We start from the raw sequence: 24935 nt of genomic DNA, 5'->3' as shown, positions 1-24935 counted from the left end.
TCCGGTCGAATGTGTTTTCAACTCCCTCTGGAAGCGGTGGAAAGTGGACAAGCTCAGAGCACTTTAGACCCGTTTACACATGTATTTAGCGTTGTCCACTTCATCCGATCGACCGAAACGCATCTTAAAAACAGGTGTCAATAAGGTCTAAATAACATTTCACCCAAAAAACCTAGAGCACATGAGATCTGAAGCTTTTCTCTGACCTTTTCTCTTGGGGCTCAGGCTCTCTTGAGGTGGAGGCACTGGTGGAGGAGGGAGGCTCGTGTCTGACGGACGCCCGCTCATATGAGCTACAGAGACACAAGACAAGCGTGAAACTGAGGACCAGAGCAGGAACCGGCTCAGTGGTGTGTGTGTGTGTGTGTGAGATCTGCTCCAGACGTACCTTGTATGAGGGAGGCGATCTGTCGGCTCTTTTGAGAGGGCATGTCTCTAACAGTGTCCAGCGCTGTTAGATTCTTACAGTCCACGATATTCACATCAATACCTGAAGAACATTCAGACAGAGCGTCCTGGGGACATTTCCGGGAGTCAAAGGACTGGAAATTTCTGAATTTGCCTTTGTTTTTACCTGCGTTGAGTAGTTTTTGTACTACTTCGGTCTTTCCGAATAGAGCTGCTTCGTGAAGAGCGCTGCCTTTCTCTGTCTGTGAACGAACACAATGACTCTTAAATAACACGGTAGCAAAGTTGTGAAGGTTAAACGGTCGTTAAACGGTCGTGTACGTCGCGTTTCAGGTCAGTTGACGGCAATAACCGAGTCCGATGTGGCACATCAGAACCCAGTGGAGACCAGACAGGCTCATTTTCACACTGCACTGGCTTTCTCAGTATGTTATCAGACAGAGCAGACTGTGTGAATGTGGGCCGCTGCTCTGAGTGAGAGGCAGATGGCAGGTTGTTACTGTTAAGTGTGTGTGAGCAGGTTTCTCAGGTAGGGACAGTGTTCTGGCAAGGTGTTAAAGAGCTGTTAGCTCAGATCACGGTGAGAAACTGAGTGAGGCAAAACCACCTCTCATGCCCAGCCAACACACACCTGCACTGATATGCACTTGGACTCTATCAAGTCAACATGAGACAAAATGTTTATGAAATTACTTCTATGACTTGACATACATACCAGAAAATGTACATATGCATACTGCAGAAATAGTAAAAGTATTGAAGTATGGTAGTATGCTATTTCGAATATAGCCCAAAACATCTTGGGTGCTTAAAGTCCCCCTGTGAAATCTTCAGCTTTGAATGTTGTTTATATGTGGTGTTTTTAATATGCTTTAAGATGTGTAAATTCATAAGTCGACGGCATTGCTGAATATTTTCTCCTTAAAACTGCAGTGAACCAAAGACAGTCTCAAAAACACGGCTTGAAATCGCTGGTGTTTCTGACGTCACAAACTACCTTGTAACCAATCAGATCAACGTGTGATCGTCAACGACTGGATCTCTGAGCTGAGTGAGTGAGTGGAGGCGGGGCTCATTTGCATATTCATAGAACCACGTATAATAAATGAGGGTGTGGAGTTACATTCAAGCTATTTTAAGGCATGAAGAATGTTTTTTCAAATAAACAACTCTTAAATATGTCATTTTGGTGATCAAAGAGGGGTTTTAAGGGATACAATGATTTACTACAGGGGGACTTTAAATGCGAATGCACAACAGGAGAATTTAAAGGCTTAGTTCAACCAAAAATACTAATTCTGTCATCGTTTGCTCATCCTCATGTCATTCCAAATCCATTTTTAGTTCATCTTTGGAACACTGAGAGATGATTGGTAAACGGCTCAAAGTTCAACCGTGCTCGCTTGATGCGCGTGAACCAATGAGATTCATTCTTGCGCGTTTCGCAGCACTTTTGAACTTCCTTAACGACCAATGAGGTTCGTTCTCACACGTCAAGCAAATACGGTTGAGCTTCCAATTGCCATTTTTCACATTTGCTGATCAATGTTTATATGTGAATTAAAGCCAAATTCAATCATTAGATCGCATCTCTGCAGAACACTTGATCTGAACTGCTCGATTCATATGCATTTATTTTACACTCTTAATAAACGTTTTGAAATGTCAGAGTTTTTGGTTAATAGACTGTCAACGGAGGGACAGAAATCTCTCAGATTTCATTAAACAGATTTACAAATTTGGAAAGTAACTGATGCAAGATTTCAGTTTTTGGTTTAATGCTTCATCATGGCACTCGTGCGTGATATTGGGCCCAGACGTCCTCACCTGGTAGTTGATGTCGACGCCGGCGGCCAGCAGCACCTCCACCACGGGCAGGTGTCCGTTGCGCGAGGCCAGGTGGAGAGGCGTGTGTTTCTTGGTATTGGAGCTGAGCAGGTTGGGATGAGCGCTGAGCAGAAGCTTGACCACCTCCAGCCTGCCGTAGAGCGCAGCCAGGTCCAGAGGCGTCTCAAACTTGTTGTTGCGCATGGTGGGGTCGGTCAACTCCTCCAGCAGCAGCTGCACCACCCGCGTGTGCCCGTACTGAGCCGCGCAGTGCAGAGGCGTCTCGTTGTCGTTGTTCTGCGGAGAAGAGGACGGAGAGATGTTGATGGACAGATAGGGCTGATCACTTCAGTGCTAGGGCCTGAAAAGTGTGAGAAATAAACCATTTCAAACGGCAAATTTCAACGATGAAATCCAGGAAGTTGAAGACCCAAGGTGGTAAAGCTATGTGAGCATAGCTTCGCATTGGCAATAAAGCCAGCTTTTAGGAGAACAACACAAAAAACAAGATCAGTCGAAACAGAGCAGGATTGTGGAAGATTTGTAACTTTTTAGACAAAACCTCGGACTGAATTTATGTAGAATACACAACACACAACAGTCTTACACCGTTATTCAGCCAATGATTTTACGACAGAGAGAGCAGAGGAGGACATGCAAGCTTGACCGCATGCAGACAACTCGTCTCACACACACACAAAGTCCCACTATCAGGGCTTAAATACTCATTTTCAGCACTTATTTTTGTGAAATTTCATTGCTTGTAAAGTGTGCTTGTTTGATCTTTAAATCAATGACACTTGATTCGATATGTTGTATCTAATGTATTGATATTCCCACATTAAGTTTGGCTTAAGTGTTTTTGGGACTATATGTGCACTACTTTACCATCACTTTTGATCATTGGTCAATATCTCAGACACTGGCTGACTATCACTCTTGGTATTTGCAATACTTAAATTAGACACAATTAAACAAAATGGCTCATAGTTTGAAATGTACAGCATGTTTGCAGCAAATCATTCAACTCCACAATGACTGATGTACTGAAACCTGACCACCAGAGGGCGCTGTTATATTTGCTTTGTTTGCTAACTGAATAAAGTGAAATCTTAAGTGTAATAATAACTATGGAATTAAACACAAAATACCCTAGAGCTCAAAAACTGCAAGTGAGAATCTGACTGATTCATCATCAGACTCAGCTTCCTCCAGAGCTGTGCAGAGATCAGTGTGACTGTGTGTGACTGTGTGTGAGTGACTGTGTTTGTGTGTGTGTGTGTGTGTGTGTGTGTGAGTGACTGTGTGTGTGTGTGTGTGTGTGTGTGTGTGAGTGACTGTGTGTGTGTGTGTGTGTGTGTGTGTGAGTGACTGTGTGTGTGTGTGTGTGTGTGTGTGTGTGTGTGTGTGTGTGTGTGTGTGTGTGTGTGTGTGTGTGTGTGTGTGTGTGTGTGTGTGTGTGTGTGTGTGTGTGTGTGTGTGTGTGTGTGTGTGTGTGACTGTGTGTGTGTGTGTGTGACTGTGTGACTGTGTGTGTGTGTGTGCGTGCGTGCGTGTGCGTGTGCGTGTGTGTGTAGAGCCGGAGTCAATGAGCATGTGCTGGTTTGGTGACCACACCCCACAACTACATCATCAAAGTGGGTACAGCAATCTGTGCACACGCACGCAGATGCACACACACTCGCACACACAACCAGACACATTATTATTTATTATTTATAATAATAAATACTATTTATTTTTATTGTTATTATATTATTATTGCTGTCGTTGTTGTATTTAAGTTATTAATAAAATATTTTGTATTGTACATTATTATATTCATCATAATCATCATTATGAATCTTATAACAACAACAAACTATTTTTATTATTATTATTAAGATGATTAATAAAACAGTGAACCCTCTTTTCCTTTATAACTGCTCTCTGTATTAATTTACTTTTTTTAGTAATTTACTTCATTTTTAATTGTGATATACTTATGCGTAATATAGAATGGACATGTTTTTTTCCCCTTTTATTTATGTTTATGTCTATTGGTTTGGCAATATTGACAGTCATGCCAATAAAGCTCATTTGAATGTAATCAAATTTAATTGAGAGAGGGACAGACAAAGAGAGAGAGAGAGAGAGAGAGAGAGAGAGAGAGAGAGAGAGAGAGAGAGAGAGAGAGAGAGAGAGAGAGAGAGAGAGAGAGAGAGAGAGAGAGAGAGAGAGAGAGAGAGAGAGAGAGAGAGAGAGAGAGAGGGACAAAGAGAAAGAGAGAGAGGGACAAAGAGAGAGAGATAGAGATAGAGAGAGAGAGAGAGATAGAGAGAGAGATAGAGATAGAGATAGAGAGAGAGAGAGATCCAATGGGACACAGACGGGAGAACAAAACTACACCTGTCGTTTCCCTCCACAGACGGAAAAACAAACACAGCAAGCCCTTTATTCTTCAAACTGAAACAAGGAAAACCGCAACACACACACACACACACCAGAATCAGATCCCTTAAAATCAGCTCTAACATCTTTAGAGTGACAGTGAGCACAGAAGCAGATCCCAGATATCCGTGAGGAAACAGCTGGACTGAACTCCTTCATGAGCTTCCTCACTCTCTCTCTCTCTCTCGTTTCCTCAGAGCTCTTCTCAAGTGAACGACTCTCTCTCTAGTGAGGAACCGGACACCACAGAGGCTTTCCACAAACACAAGAGATTCATTTTCATGTTAATTCCGGTCCACCGCTGACCGACTGACTGTCAGGAGAAGTGAGCTTTCGCTGTGTTTTCAAAATAGAAAGTGCTGATTTATCCGTGACATTTCAAAACAGTACGTGTTCAACAGCAACACTCGCACTCGACCTGTACGACGGAGCATTTCAGCGCTCGAGCCCACAGCGAACTCTAATAAACACATGTGCATTCAGTGTCATTAGTACATCATCATCACTAGTTAACACTGAAACAATTCAAATCGAGTTAGTTTTTTTAAAATACAGCTTTAAAATAAAATATTGGTATTACATGAAAAACCCAAACTTGCAAAACTTAATAAAATAAAATGATAAATCTTGCCTTGGCAAGTAGCTGAAATAAAGCAAGTTTACTTATTAAAATTGAAACAAAAATAAAGCTAAATAACAATAGTAAAAAAAAAAAATAGAAATGACAAAAGCACATAAAACATCTAGAGCAAACCAGGGGTGTAATAATACATCGATACGGATCCATACATTGATCAAATGACTACGGTGTATCGATACAACAAGGAAAAAATCGAACGGTACATTCGTTCATCTTCAGAACACAAATGAAGATCTTTTTGATGAAATCTGAGAGTTCTCTTACGAGAGGTTCTCTCGGACTGCGCAATATCTTACGCTAGGGGAAAACCTCTTTTCCACGAGATATTGAAACCAAAAATTATCCTTAATTTTGAATTAATGTAAAACGCGTTGCGGCAGCATGCAGACATAAGCAAGGCGGCTCGCGTGCCTATTGGCTGTCCTGCGGCAACTGCAGCAGCCTATCGAGAGAGGCCCTTGGTGACGTCAAAAGCGGGCGTGGCCTGGGCCTATAAATATAGCTCGATGGGCTGATATAATCTGATTTTTCATCTCTTCCGGAGTGAAGAAGCCGCGGCGTCTGAGAAAAGCTTTCTGCGGGACGAGCCTCTGCATCTGAACCCGGTGGCCTTCATCTCGCCGCCTTCAGTCGCCGTACCTGCTTCGCTTTCCGGCGTTATATCCTTTTACTCTGAGTGTGTGTTCGCCGTCGCGACTCACACTCTCTCTCACTCTCAGCGTCTTTTTAAAGATGCCTTGTTCCTGGGCTACTCCCCCACTCAGCGACGGGGACCGCCATTTCATCTGCGTTTCCTGCCTGGGAGAGGATCATGCAGCTCTCGCGCTCGCTGACGGCGGCTGCCATCACTGTGAGCTATTGCCCATGGTGACTCTGAGGACTCGCAGTTGCCGCAGGACAGCCAATCGGCACGCGAGCCGTCTGGCCTATGTCTGCATGCTGCCGTAACGCGTTTTACATTAATTCAAAATTAAGGATAATTTTTGGCTTCAATATCTCATGAAAAAGTTTTCCCCTAGCGTAAGATATTACGCAGTACTCGTCCCTCTTCTAGAGAACCGAGGTCACGTTAGTAACGAGTACGTTTTCTGTCCCTCCATTGACAGTCTACGCAACTACCACTTTCAAGCCCCAGAAAGGTTGTAAAGACATCATGAAAGTAATCATGCGACTCCAGTGGGTTAACCTCAGTCATGCAAGTGCTTCGTTTGCACACAAAAAAACTTAATTTACCACTTTATTTACAACTAGGGGTGTAACGATACACGTATTCGTATTGAACCGTTCGGTACGAGGCGCTCCGTTCGGTTTTCGGTACGCATTTTTAAACCGAACGGTTCGTTGAACCATTTGTCATGCCGACCAAAATTTAGTTATTTCAAATGTAGGCGCGTCGCGCGTGGCAACTGGCAAGTGCGCTCATAATGTGAGAGACGCTGGCGTGATCACAACATTGCCCAACATCAAATGGCAAATGTAACGTGAGCGGAACGAAACTGAGCGACTCGTTATTGTGTGTTTGACGGGCCGTTTATCAGTTTGGACCAATGCGGCGCGAGCCGATCTTAATCAAGCAGCACTGTTACTACAGCGAAATCCTGTAAAGAAAACATTCGCCACTGAAGTAATAACATCGCTGCGAGATCTAGTGAGAAAAATTCACATTTCTCCGTTATTAACGGGTCAAACAGCACTGACGTGGAAACCAGGAAGAAACATTGTGCCATGAATGAACGATCCAGATCAGCAACATTCACCATGGGTTTACTGTAGTAACACTACTAACTGTAACCATGGAAGTTCGGCAGGAATAGTAGGCTATAATGTTTTCAAGTAACATCACGTCGGTTTTATTTTGACATTATGAATACAATTGGTGCCCTCAAATGTTAATCTGAACTAAAATAAACCTTTGTTTATAACTACTGCAATATTACATTTCATTTTGTCCAAGGAGCTGTTTTGTGTTATATGCTCCTAAGAAAAGTCAAGTATAGCTCCATCATTGCTCAAAGCAAAAAAATATCATACTTCATGATGTTAGTTTTAATTAAAATATAATTAAAAAAATGTAATCAAGGAAATTTCTCTGGCATTTCTTTCTTTTTGCTGTATCGAAAACGTACCGAACCCTGACACAAGTGTATCGTATCGAAACGTGAATTTTGTGAACCGTTACACCCCTATTTACAACATTTTCAACGTCTGTGTTCTGAAGATGATCGCAGGTCTTACGGGTTTGGAGCGACATGAGGATGAGTAAACGCTGATGTTTGTATGTCTTTAACAGTCTGCGATGGCCTTTCCTGAGCTCTGGACTAAACATGATAAAACGAGCTTATCTTTCTGTTCACGCTCCCTCTCTCTCTCTGGGTTTAATAAGCTCGATGACTCCTGTCATCCCTCATCCGATCACATGACTCCATATGTGAACGCATGTGCCCTCCCCTAAGGGAGCAAGCCAAACGAGCACATTGACACAAGTTTCACATGTGCGTTGCCTGACTGTGCGGAGTCCCGTGCTCGGATGCAAACGCAGGCTGACGTGTCGGGCCTATGCTGGGATTATTCCAGAAGGGTTATGATATGCATGTCGGGTCAGCGCACATGCGCGCGGATGAGGATAATCAGAGCTGAAAGCTGACCTGCCACGTGATGTCATGCAGATTACATCATCAGCACATAACCTGTGAGGAGCGGGAGGAGTGATTACATCATCAGTGTGTGCCCTGTGGGAACGGGAACAGATGCTGCCGCTGCCGCCACCAGAGCACTGGCACACACTGGTTTGGCTCCACCAGAAAAAAATTAAACAATTATTACATTACTTTACATAAAATGTTAACTAATGTTATATTTTTTTCATATATATATACACACACACATATATATATATATATATATATATATATATATATATATATATATATATATATATATATATATATATAACCTCATACAGGTTTACCTTGAGGGTGAGTAAATTATGACAAAATATGCATTTTGGGGTGAACTATCCCTTTAAGATTAATATGTTGTTCATTAGTACCTGTTAACAAATGTTAACAAAGTGCATAATTTTTTATTTATACAATTGTATGTGTGCATTCATTACAATTGTTTGCATTGTTACCTTATTTTAATGAATATTAGTTAATTATTTCAATAATTAATAATGGCAATTTAATGTACATTTAATTTAACGTAAATTACATTATTCAGTCATTTTTACGGTATATAAAAAAGTAAAAACACTGAATTTTATTTAAATCATAATAAAGTCAGTAAAACAAAAATTAGCTATTGTTCACTAAAATTATTTGTTAAATTATTGTGAACTGAAATGAAAGAAAATATAATTATAAACAATAATAATAATAAAAAATATATATATTTCATTAAAAACAAACAAAACTTAGAAATGTTGCCTTGGCAATTAACTGAAATAAAATAAGTTTTAGTTGAGATATTAAAATGACTAAAAATAAAACTGAAATAATAACAAATATTTTAAATCAAAAATAATAAACTTTACACTTACATTACAAAATTGCTAAAACTTAAACTAAACAAATAGATTTAATTTTCATTGATAAATACTAAAATATTATATAAATAATACTAAAAGCATCCTCTCTCTCTCACACACACACACACACACATACACAGACAGATGTGCCATCTCTCTGGAGGACAAAGCAACCAGACAAGCAATGCAATGCTTTCCACATTACCATCTCACTGGGAAGAGAGCACAGCATTTCACATTTCTCAAAGAGTCCGAGGGACGTTTGGTACCCACACATAAAAGCTTTTAGAGTGAGAGAGAGAGAGAAAAAGTTCCCCCTACACAACTGATGTGATTTTAACCAATTAATGTCACGAAGAGATCACGGGTTGTGAGCGCCATGCTGGATCACATTGTGAATCTCAGCCATCATGAAGGATGAGGAAATCTCCAGTCTCAGACAGGACTAGACTCCTACCAATGATTTAAGGGCACGAAAAACGAATGAGACTTCAGAACTAGTGAGCATTTTAAGGCATCAAAAGCCTGTTAACAAAAGGTAGGCAGCAAAATCAAAATGGCTGAATTGTGCTTTTATCCTTTGCAGATTACTACATTTGTATTGCTGTTTACACGACACTGTTTTGGCCGTTCATTTACACGACAACAGCGTTTTGGGGGCTTGAAAACAGGTTTCAAAGTGTCCGTTTTTGAAAACGACACCTTTATCGTCTCCTCGTAAACTACATCATGCACATGTGTATTACGTGTTCTGTCTACAGGTTCAGTCGTTTTTTCCGTACAAAGTGACATCGCCATCTACTGGCCTGGCATTAGTAATACAGCGATTTTTGCCCTTTTCACGGATCCGTGTGAACCGGGATCGTTTTGACAACATTGTCGTCTGTACACGGAAAATGCGAAATGAAAAACTTTTGCACGGTCATTTAAACGTCCCCTCAGTGACACATTCACCCGGGATGGCGGATGAGTTGATAGAAATTGTTTACTCCAGTTTAAATGGAGTTTCACCCAATATTTTTGTTTTCTGAGTATTTTTATGCTTATCATAGTAGCACACCATTTATCGTAGAAACATACTATAGTAACCCTAACTCTACTTACACTACCGCTGAAAAGTTTTCGAGAAATTAATACTTATCTTCAGCAAGGATGCATTATAATGACACATTTTTACAATGTTACAAAAGATTTCTTTTTCAAATAAATGCGGTTCTTTTAAAATTTATATTCATCAAAGACTCCTAAAAAAAAAACAATCTATCACGGTTTCCAAAAAATATACAGCAAAGCAGCACAACTGTTTTCAACATTGATAATAATCAGAAATGTTTCTTGATCATCAAATCATCACATTAAAATGATTTTCTGAAGGATCATGTGACACTGAAGACTGGAGTAATAATGCTGAAAATTCAGCTTTGATCACAGGAATAAAAGTACATTTTAATATATATTCCAAATATAAAAATAGCTATTTTAAATTAGAATACAATTTTACAATATTACTGTTTTTTTAATCAAATAAATGCAGCCTCGGTGAGTACAAGAGACTTCTTTCAAAAACGTTTTAAAAATCTTACTGATTCCATTATTGTAAATGCTAAGTCTAGTGTAAATGCACCAGTAGACTGTGAGGCAACTCGCTAGGTTTTGAAAAAACCCAATAATGTTCATTGGGAATTATGATGACAAGGCAATAACTTGAGTAGATTCTCATGCTAACTAGGTCATCTGAGAGCGAGCGGTTCCCCACAGACACGATGAAGGGAACCGGGGATGAATGCTCTCGAAACACGGCTCTCCTGAAATAAGCTCACAGTAGGCAGGTGAACCGCAGCTGTGTGAATACATACGGTCGGTGTGTTTGATCTTCTGTCATTATTGTGTGTTCATTCAGAAGGGGAAATACTATCTTTTTTAGATGAACTGTTCAAACCGCGAGTCATGTGTGCTAGCATGTCCACAGTGTTAGTAACTGGTGGTAAAAGTGGCAGATGTTCATTCAGTTTTCTCCGAAACAGATGAATGTGAACACGTCAACGTTTTATACCGTTTTTTGTTGTACGTATCGCGGCAGTGTGCAAATGAAATCTCCAGTGAGTGACGCAACACATATGCAGCTGGTTATGCAATGCAAACATCAAAAAATATAAGTTTACAGATTATGCACTGTGGTCAAAGTGTTTTTATAACACTATAAATAGTAGAGTTGATAATCTGCCCCCGTAATCATAATTTTGGTGAAAATGAATACAAATTATTTTACTTCCACTAATGTTCATTGGAAACTGCAGTAAATTGTATTTAAAGGAATGGTTTTGAAGTTTTGCCGAAACGAAGGTAGAGGAAACTACTTCCAATGAGCCTAGATTGCTTATTCGTACATTTAAAAAAAAAAAAAAAAAAATTATTTGTTTTAGTATCCATATCTGTATCGACCGATACATGTTCATATTTAATGTTATTGTTATCGGGCCGATAAGAACATTTGACCAATACATTAAACCCGATAAATAATGGATTACTTCCTTCAGCCGAGACGCTTCAGCTCGGACCATGATGGCTTCGAACTGCTTGAAATATGATTGAAATCACTTTGAAAAGGAAAATACAGTTCAGTGCAACAAGTCTGTCATATAGGTGACATAACATTATGATGATAACATTATAATTGTGTGTTTGGGACACGACTTTTAAATGGAGATATTTTTGCTTTTGTAATCAGGCTCTAATCAAAATAACATTTTGTTAATAACATTGTTATTTAATCAAAATAACATTTTGGATTTAAATTTAAAGGCCAATATATCGGTTATCGGCTTTTACATATAAAGAATTATCGACTATCAGCCAAAATCAATCAATCAACGTCTGTCTAACTAAAGCTTTATTTTATTTCAGTTTTAGTCATTTTTACAGAGCCCCCTTAGTCCCACTTTGTCAAAAAAATTTATTATAACTATCTCGTGGCCTCAAGATAAGTAACTCGTGGCCTCAAGATAAGTAACTCGTGGCCTCAAGATAGTAACTCGCTTTACGAGTTGGCCACGAGTTACTATCTTGAGGCCACGAGTTACTATCTTGAGGCCACGAGTTACTATCTTGAGGCCACGAGTTACTATCTTGAGGCCACGAGTTACTATCTTGAGGCCACGAGTTACTATCTTGAGGCCACGAGTTACTATCTTGAGGCCACGAGTTACTATCTTGAGGCCACGAGTTACTATCTTGAGGCCACGAGATACTATCTTGAGGCCACGAGTTACTATCTTGAGGTCACGAGATAGTATCTTTAGGCCACGAGTTACTATCTTGAGGCCACGAGTTACTATCTTGAGGCCACGAGTTACTATCTTGAGGTCACGAGATAGTATCTTTAGGCCACGAGTTACTATCTTGAGGCCACGAGTTACTATCTTGAGGCCACGAGTTACTATCTTGAGGTCACGAGATAGTATCTTTAGGCCACGAGATACTATCTTGAGGCCACGAGTTACTATCTTGAGGCCACGAGTTACTATCTTGAGGCCACGAGTTACTATCTTGAGGTCACGAGATAGTATCTTTAGGCCACGAGTTACTATCTTGAGGCCACGAGATACTATCTTGAGGCCACGAGTTACTATCTTGAGGTCACGAGATAGTATCTTTAGGCCACGAGTTACTATCTTTAGGCCACGAGTTGCTATCTTGAGGTCACGAGTTACTATCTTGAGGCCACGAGTTACTATCTTTAGGCCACGAGTTACTATCTTTAGGCCACGAGTTACTATCTTGAGGCCACGAGTTACTATCTTGAGGCCACGAGTTACTATCTTGAGGCCACGAGTTACTATCTTGAGGCCACGAGTTACTATCTTGAGGCCACGAGTTACTATCTTGAGGCCACGAGTTACTATCTTGAGGCCACGAGTTACTATCTTGAGGCCACGAGTTACTATCTTGAGGCCACGAGTTACTATCTTGAGGCCACGAGTTACTATCTTGAGGCCACGAGTTACTATCTTGAGGCCACGAGATAGTATCTTGAGGCCACGAGTTACTATCTTGAGGCCACGAGTTACTATCTTGAGGCCACGAGTTACTATCTTGAGGCCACGAGTTACTATCTTGAGGCCACGAGTTACTATCTTGAGGCCACGAGTTACTATCTTGAGGCCACGAGTTACTATCTTGAGGCCACGAGTTACTATCTTGAGGCCACGAGTTACTATCTTGAGGCCACGAGTTACTATCTTGAGGCCACGAGTTACTATCTTTAGGCCACGAGTTACTATCTTTAGGCCACGAGTTACTATCTTGAGGCCACGAGTTACTATCTTGAGGCCACGAGTTACTATCTTGAGGCCACGAGATAGTATCTTGAGGCCACGAGTTACTATCTTGAGGCCACGAGTTACTATCTTGAGGCCACGAGTTACTATCTTGAGGCCACGAGTTACTATCTTGAGGCCACGAGTTACTATCTTGAGGCCACGAGTTACTATCTTGAGGCCACGAGTTACTATCTTGAGGTCACGAGATAGTATCTTTAGGCCACGAGTTACTATCTTTAGGCCACGAGATACTATCTTGAGGCCACGAGTTACTATCTTGAGGCCACGAGTTACTATCTTGAGGCCACGAGTTACTATCTTGAGGTCACGAGATAGTATCTTTAGGCCACGAGTTACTATCTTGAGGCCACGAGATACTATCTTGAGGCCACGAGTTACTATCTTGAGGTCACGAGATAGTATCTTTAGGCCACGAGTTACTATCTTGAGGCCACGAGTTACTATCTTGAGGCCACGAGTTACTATCTTGAGGTCACGAGATAGTATCTTTAGGCCACGAGTTACTATCTTGAGGCCACGAGTTACTATCTTGAGGTCACGAGATAGTATCTTTAGGCCACGAGTTACTATCTTGAGGCCACGAGTTACTATCTTGAGGCCACGAGTTACTATCTTTAGGCCACGAGTTACTATCTTTAGGCCACGAGTTACTATCTTGAGGTCACGAGTTACTATCTTGAGGCCACGAGATACTATCTTGAGGCCACGAGTTACTATCTTGAGGCCACGAGTTACTATCTTGAGGCCACGAGTTACTATCTTGAGGCCACGAGTTACTATCTTGAGGCCACGAGTTACTATCTTGAGGCCACGAGTTACTATCTTGAGGCCACGAGTTACTATCTTGAGGCCACGAGTTACTATCTTGAGGCCACAAAATAGTTATAATAATTTTTTTTGACAAAGTGGGACTAGGGGGGCTCCGTACATTTTTGTTCAATTAAGGTTTTTTATGTTTAAGGTTTTTCGTCAGCTTTATTTCTATTAGACTAAAACTAAATTTTAGATTACCCATTACTGTTTTTTAATAGTTTTAGTTAATAACACATTTACTTTCATGTTTTTTTTTCTTCTTCAGACTAAAAATGTAAATAAAAAAACAGACCATAAAAAAATCAATTACTGCAGATCTATTTTATTATCATTATGCACCTGCAAAACATCAAAACCCATTGAATGAATGGCTTCTCTTCCATTCATCATTCTGTATTTTTTCTTCCTTTCATTTGTCTTCATCTCTCTCTTGATGCACTACAGGGTCGGCCCTCAGCTATCCAGCCATGACACCGTTTCCATGACTACACCCCACCTCTCTCTGCCACACACACACACACACACTTTCTGACACTGATTCAAGCCGACGGCTACACAGAAAAGCTTCTCGACTCTGCATGTGTGTGTGTGTGTGTGTGTGTGTGTGTGTGTGTGTGTGTGTGTGTGTGGCACAGCAAGTATTCTAGAAATACCATTTAACAATCACAAAACACACACTTCCTGTCAGCTCATGAATTATTCATTTCCGCTTCAGTCTGTTCAGTTGTAACCTGCCTGACACACACACACACACGGCCGCTTGTACGAGGCGGATCTAAAGCTCGAGTGAAACCCCTGTGTGCTATCGAACGCGAGCGAGATGAGGAGTTTTCTTGGTAGTCTGAAAAGACTCAACATTTCTCAAAGTTCAAATATTTCCTCCTATCCCATTTTAAACTGCAGAGGCAGCATTACATTCACTTATTATTCGGTACTGGGACAAAAAAAGGCTACAGAACAGGGAAAAATTGCTTGTGTATAAAGGAATTGTAAAAAGGTTGATGACAAATAAGAGTGCAAGATAAATAAAACACAAATCAAAATTCTTCATTGAATCTTTGCATGTACGGTTCATGACACCTTGAATACATGTGAGAGAACACATATTAACCATTTAAAATAGAAAAAGATTCATAAATAAATCTACATTTCAAGGTAAAAAGTAAAGGAGTAGCATGATATGCCACATGATATTTTACTACCTGAACTAACCTTATCTTCTCTTACATAGTATCAAATTATCTGATATTTTGCGTGCACTCTCAATATTTTAAAATCCAATATTCTAATATTTATCATGAATTCATTAATATCCGTATTTATCAATCCAAATCCACATTAATATCTGTATATACTAAATTATTTTAGTTGCACCAGAAGATATTTTACAACCTGAGTTTATGTTGTCTTCTCTTAAAAATAAAAAAAATAAAAAAATAATAATCATCTAATAAGAGACTAATAGTCTTTGACACACAGTTATGAGGGTTCGGAGGGGTTCTCTCTATGATATCCTTACCTGTTTTGCATTTCCCTCCTAGATATTTCTGCAAATTATCAAATAAAAATATAAATTAAATATAGATTAAAATCAACTATATTTTTATGAATATAATAATAATTTACATTAAATGCAATTAGAGTATGTTTGTCCCTCTAACGTCCATTTTTATAGGTAAACTAAAATATACTTTAATGCCATTTCTATTGAAAACTGTATGCCATGTATTTAAATATGAGTCTATGAAATTTTTCTAAATATATTTGGAACTTAAAATACTGATAATAATATTTTTTATTTTCTCACAATGTGAGTTTTTCCCTTTTCTTGTCATACATTATTAGTCTAACGGTGTGGGAAACCTGTCTGGAATCCATCATTAATTTTGCAGTTTGCAGAAATTACACCTTTCAGCTTTAACAGTCATGATAAACACAAACTGTACAAAAAGCAAGTGCTCACAACTCATTTGAGACTCACAGCACAGTCCGTCACGTCTTTATACGTTATACGCCTTCACACAAACACTGTGCTTGTATAACCCACATGATGACAAACATGAGAAAGAGTGAAGTGACACTGTCCCAACAGAAACCAGACAAACCCAGGCGTGGCGTATGGAGGTGAAGCGTGCAGGTCAGAGGTCATGGGTACACACCTTGGCATTAATATAGGGGTCAAATGGGCCACAGCGTTTGAACTCTGTGTGGTCTAGAGAGCTCTGGGAGAGGGGAGAGAACAGGAAGGAGACGTGTTCACATACACACACACACACACACACTGAACAAAAGTGTTAATCAAATGCATGAACACATGATGAAACAGGCAAAAGAAACTACAGGCTGGCTTAGAGTCCGTCGAATGATAAACGTTAAAGAAAAATACACGCAGAATGAATATTTATTTTGATACGAGGCATAAAATTTCAAATTTGTGAGGAAAACTAACTAGACAAATCAGAAACATTTGACAGTGAAATGTACTAGCATATGCCGAATTTGACCAATCAAACTATGGAGAATAAACCAGCCTTATAAAATGGCAAAAAAATGAAATGAGACAGTTTTTTGTTGTTTTTTATCCAAAATGTTTTTAATTCATAATGAATCAATAATAATTAATTATTATTTTTGGCTGCTCTGTTTCATTTCATTTTGAGACATGTCATGCTATAACAAATCAATGAGAAAACAGCACAATAACAGAGTTGTTAAATGAAAACTGTGATTATTATGTTACTGAAAAACATGGAGTGCATCACTGCGGAATAATAAATGCATGAAAAGTCTCCCCAAATTATGCAAAATGAGAGGATTTGAAGACAGGCCGTTTCTGCTTTCCTCTGGGGACATTTCATTCAAACAATAAAAACCAACCCCGAGTACAGGTGCACATGAATATTCAGGTCCATTTGTTAAAAGATTGTCACGGTGTTGGAAATAAACTAGGAACAGCTATAGATATATAAGGCAAGCGAGAGCAAAGAAACCTTATAATATGTCATTGCTGGGTCAACAAACATCAAACAAATTGAGCAATTCAGCTCCAAAACAGCATTAATATGTGATTTTATATGTTTTTATATACATTGTTGTCACATGACCTGTACATTTAATTCAGCATGAGAAAAAAAAAATGCATTTCATCCCAAATTTGCGGTAAAAATCATCACACAGTGGAAATGTCGGTGTTTATATTCCGATATTGGTGGTTATTACGCGCCTGGATTTGGTTAATCTGCAATTTAAGTGTCCTAATCTTAACTGACACTCGATTGATTCAAACAGACATACAGTAAACAGTCATACCGTCTAGGTCATGTTCTACTTAAAAAAAAAAACATTTGAAATTCGGCCAAGTGTTACAACTAAAAATAGCAGTTGTGAAAACAGCGTGTATTAAGGGTGAGAAGCCACTGAACTCATGTTTAGCTTTATCTTTAAACACACACACACTCACTCAAAGTGTAAATGAGAGCAGTGTGAAGCTGTAAGAGGAAGCAAAAGTGTTCCTGATAAGCTGCAGCTTTTCCTGAGACGCGTCAAAAGAAACCTAACCTCGAATCAAACCTCAAAATTACTAATTTACACACCCTCCCTCACTAGTCAACAACCTCCCAATACCCTACTACTGATCTCAGACAGTGTGTCATTAGACAGGGGAATATTTACAGAGCAACTTAAAGACTACTGGCAGGATTTATCCTGACTCGTCTCTCGGTTTGGAAACCTGCCATGGCAGAGAGGAAGCATTGCAGATTAAACATTTTAAAATATGCAATATGACAATTTTGAAAAGTACAACCATAACCTACTGGTATTTCCAACTGGTATTAACATGGATTATTTCTGGTCAGTGCTAAATATGGGTGGAAACGGGGTCTATAATGGGGTTTTGTGATTCGTCAACATTAGTATGTAGTCAACAAACTTTTATTGCAGGAAGGGCTATTTTAACATACTGTGATCTGACACATTCTGATATCACAAACTGTTAAGGATGGATCGTATGATTGGGATGCAGGTAGGGCTGGGCGTCGGCGATAAAACGATAACGATAATTATCGCGATATAATTTTTCTCGATAAAACGATATCAAGAGGTCGATAAATGTTCGATAATGTTTATGCGCCAAAAGCGGAACGAAACTCATTTGAACCGCGCGCGCCTCACGGACTGTTTATCCGCTCGGCTCAAAGTCCAAACGGCAGCGCAGCGCGAGCTCACTAGAGCAGACGCGTTTACTCTGATCGTCTCGCTCACGAGATCCAGTGAGAAGCGCTTGAGTTCAGCGAAGAACACAAATGTCCAGTTTGAACCAGTTTAAAGCAAGGGGGTAATCCATCGACCGGAAGTTGAAGCCGGCCGGGTGCCGCCATGTTGTAGCAGAACTTCACTTGCGTTAGCATTTCCATTGACTCCCATTCATTTTGGCGTCACTTTGACAGCGAATAACTTTACATCTGAGGCGTTTAAAGACTCCATTTGTCCATTATTTATTTCTACAGAAACACGACAATGTATAAAGGGCTCCATTACCTTCTATGTTACATTATGGCCCCGTAGAAACAGATTTAGTAAAAATAGGCTAACGATTGCGTCATAACCACTCGACTCTCTGTCGCGCTGTACAGAAATTACCGTACAGACAGGAGGAGAAGCTCGCAGGCGATCGGGGGGACGTCCCGTCAAGGGAGAAGCCCATAGATAATGAGTCCATAAAAGCAACGGGATACTTACTCCTGCTCACTCACGCCAAAGAACTCTTTGCTCAAGTTCCCCGTCTCTGCAAGATTAACGTTGGCAATTTTCACGCACAGCTACTAGAAGATTAACGTCTGTCAGACAGGTTGCTCACGTCATCAAGCTTAGTTTGAGTCGGTTTGAGTCTGCGTGTCAGGAACGGAAGTGCTCAAAAATCGCCAAAAATGGGCTTCAACTGTCTCAACTGAGTTCCAATGAGATGGCTCTGTCCACTTCTTATACGGTCTATGGTTTAAAGGCAGATGAAACTCCGCTGACAAACAGGAGACACTGCGCGCAACGATACAGTCAGAATCTGAATTGATACTGAATCCATTTAGCCTACCATGGATTTAATGTAAGGTTAGCCTAGTAATAGCCTGCACCATGAAATGTGGGATATACATATTGAATTGTATGATATTATTAATGTAGACAATGTATTAAATGACTAATAGAATATAATTACAGTATTTAATAATGTATTTAACTGGTAGGCTACTGTTTTTCATACAAATACCATAGAAACCATAAAGTTACATTTTGTTATGATAGTGAGGTGCTAAGTTATAGGCTATGCCTGGTTTTATCTGTGGTTATCATGATCTAAATGCATGATACTGGATGAGCAATGGTTTTTAATAAAACTCAAACAGTCAGAATATTACATTTTACCAAATAAAAATGTGGTCGTTAATTTTTTTTTTTTAAACAGATGTTACTGTTTTTGTTAATGAACATACATTTAACATAGTAGTATTAGCTTGAGTTAGGATGCCGATTTACTGTCAACTCACTGTCAAATATGGATTTCGAGACAAAACATGTAATTTGAATATTGCAGGCTGCACTGCAAATTGTGCTGAAGAAATATTTTTCTATTCAGATATTAATTTTGTTAAGGAAAAATGACAAATGTTTGATTGTTGTACAGATTTGTAAAATGTTCACCTTTTTGGCAAGTGTTTGTCATGATATGTTCTGACAATAAAGAGTAGTTTAAAACCACAATTAACGCTCTGGTTTATACAACTTTCACTTAGGAGCAAAAATCTGCCTTTAAACTTGAAAGAAATTAAGATTTGACATTTATCGTGATAATTATCGATAGATATAAAAAAAAAATATCGTGATAATTTTTTTGGGCCATATCGCCCAGCCCTAGATGCAGGGACTGTTTATATGGAGCAAGTTCCACATTATAATGCATAAGTAGACATTCTTTGACCTAAAAAGTAACCCAACTTAAAGACATTTTAAACAAGTTCTTAGCAAATGCACAATCATCACATTTCTGTTTTTAAAGTGCCCCTATTATGCTTTTTCAAATATTACCTTTCATGCAGTGTGTAATGTAGCTGTTTGTGAATGTAAAAGGTCTGAAAAGTTGTAAAGATTAAAGTGCGCGACAAATAATGTTTGGCTGAACTGCCAAAACGAGTCGTCAGTAATTGCAGTCTCACTTCCGTAAGATATCCAAGTAGGTTTGAAACAAATTTGCATAATGTCAGTCTATGGTCTCCATTGTCTTTGATGTGTATGTGCGTGCGATCACGTGTGATGACATTACCCACCCACTCTTCATCGCTATACACATTAACATAATATTCAGTCACTGCATGGAGTAAGTGTGGAGAAAAGATCATCCGTAATATCGGGTCAGAAAAGAAGAGGAGTAACACACGCAGACGTATACACTTATTACTGAGATGAGCCAAATGATCCGGTTCAGTTCCCTAAAAAGAGCCGGAACTCCCGTCATGAGGAAACAGCCTATCTATCAGTAATGTGGGTTTAATGTGCGCTACATCAGAATTTATTCGGCAAATGAGTTTCCATCTCCCATTATTTGCATTAACTCTTTTTTGCACGTGTCAAAAACTACCTCAAGCGACCGTAAAAACTTTATGAATTAAGGGATTTTTTGCGCATAAAAACAGGGTGATGGAAACACAGCTACTGTCTATCAAGTGCTGAGGAAGATCTGGCACTGAAATTCAGATATGGTAATGGGAGTTTGGTTCCCAACAGGTGCTGTAAAGTGGTAGACCAATCACAACAGACTGGAGCATCTGACCAATCAGAGGAGAGTAGACCAATCACAACAGACTGGAGCATCTGACCAATCAGAGGAGAGTAGACCAATCACAACAGACTGAACCATCTGACCAATCAGAGCAGAGTAGACCAATCACAACAGACTGGAGCATCTGACCAATCAGAGCAGAGTAGACCAATCACAACAGACTGGAGCATCTGACCAATCAGAGCAGAGTAGACCAATCACAACAGACTGAGTCATCAGACCAATCAGAGTCAGCTCTTGGAAAAGAAGGGTTTAGAGAGACTGTATACTTTATCGAACCGTTTCATTCAACTGTGACACTGTGAGGAAAGAGGCGATGCTGAAAAGTATATTATGAGAAAAGTGAAGTGTTTTTGGACCTTGGCTGCATGTAAACCTATTGTAGGAGACTGCAAAACAAAATTAGGAACCTTTAAAATAGCATAATAGAGGCACTTTAAACCCTCCAGAAGGCCTGGCCCAATAGATGTCCAGTTTACCTGTAGACAGTAAGAGTATTTTATACATGTTTCCCATTCTGTTTTTTACAGAGAGACGAGTCAAAACTACTTCCTGTGGTATTCAATAGCAAGTCACGAGCGCTGCTCATAGACGACATCATGTCGTAAATAACCCAGAACATGTCTTTGAATGTGCCGCTCGGTGTCGTGTGGTCAGACCTGTTCATTGAGTTTGGGGTGAGACGGACCCTGATGGACGAGGAGCTTGACGATCCGCTGGTCCCCCTTCCAGGCCGCCAGGTGCAGAGGGTAACAGCCCTTGTTGTCAGCGATGTTCGTCAGAGCCTCGTTGCGCAGAAGTGCTTCCACCACCTCACTGACAGAGAGAGACATGCACAATTATGTGTGGAATTCAGAAATAAAAGTACATTTCGGTAAATAAAACTAAAATGATCGTTGAGGTCAAAGGTCATCAGGTGACAGGACTCACCTGTGTCCATTTAAAGCAGCGTGGTGTAGAGGTGTGTATCCAGTGCTGTCCACACAGTTCACATTCGGCCCCCTCCAGATACTGTAAAGCAAAGAGTGGACAGACAGTGAGTATTATAATAATAATAATAATAATAATAAAAAGGGTTAAAAGTGCTGAAAATACACAACTGGAATACAATTTAAAGTGTACTCAAATGAAAAACAGTATTATTACTGTTATAACTTATGCTTGGTTAAAAAAAAAATGCAGCCTTGGTGAGCAGAAGAGACTTCTTTTAAAAACATTACAAAATAATGTGAATTATTCCTAAATTTTGACCTGTAGTGCAAGTGTTGGGTGACCATGGGGTTCGTGAAATAATGCTAAAATGACCCGTCAACAGCAAGACCCCCAGTTTTTCTGATTTATACATCTCCATGGCTTTCCCATGATTTGTTTCCAATAATTTGTGAATACAGAATACAATAGAGACATTCACAAATACTCCAGTCCTGGAAATCACAATTTTGAATCCCATTATCGTAGGCAATCTTGTTGGTTTGTTTGTGTTGTAGACACAGAAAGGCCGTCAGTCCTCTGATAACCTTGTGAGGGTTTGGACTTTGAGTGTGCTGGTCTACTGTATGATTCATCAGGCTAATGCCATGGGAATGAACATCACAGAACACATTAGCAAATCCCCTTTGGTTTTTTTACGCCTCTTGAATCAAACCGTGAGTCACACCTGAATCTAGTGTGATGACATCAGCAGGTGTGTGAGGTCACTGACAGAGAGCAGGCAAACAGGTTCTGCTGAGAGTGGAGACTGGGACAACTTGCATGAGTTGAGAAAACACAGGAGACACATCGGATGTGGGGTACAGATTGCATTCGGGTCCGTTTTGACCCGGAAGAAATACATAAAAATGTTGGTAACACTTTATATTTGTTAACATTAGTTAACTACGTTAGTTGTTCATGAACTAACAATGAACAACAATTCTACAGCATTTGTTAGTGCTAGTTAATGTTATTTTTAACATTTACTAATACATTCTTAAAATTAAAAGTTGTATTTGTTAACATTAGTTAATGCATTTTGAACTAACACGAAAAAACAATGAACAACTGTATTTTTATTAACTAATACTGACAAAGAAATGATACTGTGTGAATGTGTGTATATATAAATAATTTTGAATTTGGGGTTTTCATAAGCTGTAAGTCATAATCATCAAAATTATAACAAATAAAGGCTTGAAATATCTCACTTTGCATGTAATGAGTCTATATAATAAATTTGTTTCACCTTTTAAGTTGAATTACTGAAATAAATGAACTTTTGCATGATATTCTAATTTTTCGAGTTTCACCTGTATCACAGTTAATGTTAACAAATGAGGCCTTATTGTTATGTGAAAAATTAGACGTTAATACCAAAATATTTTATAATAAAATCCATCTTAGGAGGATCTCCAGTTAATTCTGGTAATTCTGAGATATGTTCTTATAAATTTCATATAATGATATATCAAATAAAACATCTCATAAATATATGTACATCAGTTTTTTTTTTGGTTAATATTTTGTCAATAAAAAAACTGCTAAATGTAGTAATAACGTAACAACAACGTGGTGACAATTAAAACAGTTGATTTTTTTTGCATATACTTAATTATTTATATAACAATACACTTTCAGTGAACACTCAGGACAGATTTTAAGATTTTGGGTCACCGTTCCAGCTCTTGAATCAGTGGTTTCCCACTACCAGAAATGGATGAGATAACCTGCAAAGGCTGGACACTTGGAAAAGACCATTAAACTGCCTCAGATTGCTATTTTTAGATAAATTAATTGGCCTCAGTCACATCCACACAAATTTAATTTTGGCATAAACTCTCCCAGTGTGCTTGTAAATTGACTAAACTACAAAACACACAACTCTTTGTCTGCTCTTCTGCACACTGGACCTCACTGAAAACACCCTTAGGCTGTGTACTCGACATATAAAGACATACTTGACTGAAGGGAATAGTTCTCTTGCTGTAGCTGTAAACATATTGTGTACTTGCAGCATGTGTAGATAGAGGAGGTGTGACGAGAAACTGATTCGAGGAGAGGAGAGTGTGTATGTGTGTATCACGTGTTGTACAGCATGCACTCGCTCGCTCGCTGTCAAGACAAAGAAGCACAAATGAAGACACAAAGCACACAGACAAAAGAGGAAGAGGAAAGGAGAAGCCGGTGGCAGAAGGGCTCTCAAACTGTGCTGCTCTTTTCTCTCACTCCAATCTGACGTTCCCATCACTCCATTCTGGCAGCCAGGAACATCATACAGAGGGGAAACTGCACCAGCGGAGAGAAAGTGTTGCTGCTTCGCAGAATATGCAATGAACCAACATCATTTGACCTCAATACAGTGATAATCTCTTTGACGAAATTACTCATTTAGATTGATAAATATATTTTGAATCATTTATAGATTATTAAAAATTTGGTAACACTTTGACCTATTTTCATTACTTTAGTTTGCAGCTGTTTGTGAATGTAAAAGGTCTGCACAGTTATAAAGATCGAAGTGCACAACAAATAAAGTTATTGTCTCCTAGACAATGTTGGAGAAAGTTACTTTTAAAAGTAGTGCTACAATATTGCGATACTCCCTAAAAAAGTAACTAATTACTTGGTTACTTTTTTATGGAAATTAATGTTGCAATACTTTTGTGTTACTTTATCTCACCTGGGCTGGGCTTGCTTGTTTTTTAATAACAAAACCAAAAATGGACAATGTAAATGCCATTTCACACAAAAAGAGAAATAATAAGCCCCAAACGGATGCAAATGCAAATTCACAACTGTGCAGTAGACGGCGCAGCTCAAACAAACCTTTCAGACAAATGCAGGAGAAGAAAATTCAACACTTTTTCTTACTTAAAAATTAAAAACAAATGTAATGTTTAAATAAAGTCATTTTTGCTCAGTATGATTGAACTGGATCATCGAAGGTCAGCAGCAAATACATTGCTCAAAGTGAGGTTAAGTTCATAACGTATATTTGTATATTATTTTGGATCACGTGCTGCAGAATAGCTGAAATTTAAATATTTAGAAATTTCGTTTCCAACACATGCTGTAAACGGTAGACTAATAACAACAGACTTAGCTATCTGACCAATCAGAGCAGAGTAGACCAATCACAACAGA

General features: G+C 39.2%; 1 protein-coding gene across 7 annotated transcripts in view; it reads right to left on the bottom strand.

The window, feature by feature from the left end:
- LOC130084376 (ankyrin repeat and SAM domain-containing protein 1A) overlaps positions 1-24935 on the bottom strand; it is a 117920-nt gene that overhangs the window by 65277 nt on the left and 27708 nt on the right. For 6 of the 7 annotated variants that reach the window (XM_056249777.1, XM_056249774.1, XM_056249772.1 and 3 more), the window contains exons 2-8: positions 21747-21827; positions 21476-21632; positions 16147-16209; positions 2236-2532; positions 575-650; positions 389-490; positions 207-293 (exon numbers count right to left, since the gene is read on the bottom strand). In XM_056249777.1, the coding sequence (XP_056105752.1) occupies positions 207-293; positions 389-490; positions 575-650; positions 2236-2532; positions 16147-16209; positions 21476-21632; positions 21747-21827 (863 nt within the window). The remainder of the gene's footprint in view (positions 1-206; positions 294-388; positions 491-574; positions 651-2235; positions 2533-16146; positions 16210-21475; positions 21633-21746; positions 21828-24935) is intronic. The other variant, XM_056249779.1, reaches the window with a different exon arrangement.

Source organism: Rhinichthys klamathensis, unplaced genomic scaffold, assembly GCF_029890125.1.
Source record: "Rhinichthys klamathensis goyatoka isolate OS25496 unplaced genomic scaffold, OSU_Roscu_1.1 h1tg000062l_1, whole genome shotgun sequence".
Lineage (NCBI taxonomy): Eukaryota > Metazoa > Chordata > Actinopteri > Cypriniformes > Leuciscidae > Rhinichthys > Rhinichthys klamathensis.
Note: the sequence above shows the minus strand (reverse complement) of the source record. Positions and strands in the feature narration are given on the sequence as shown.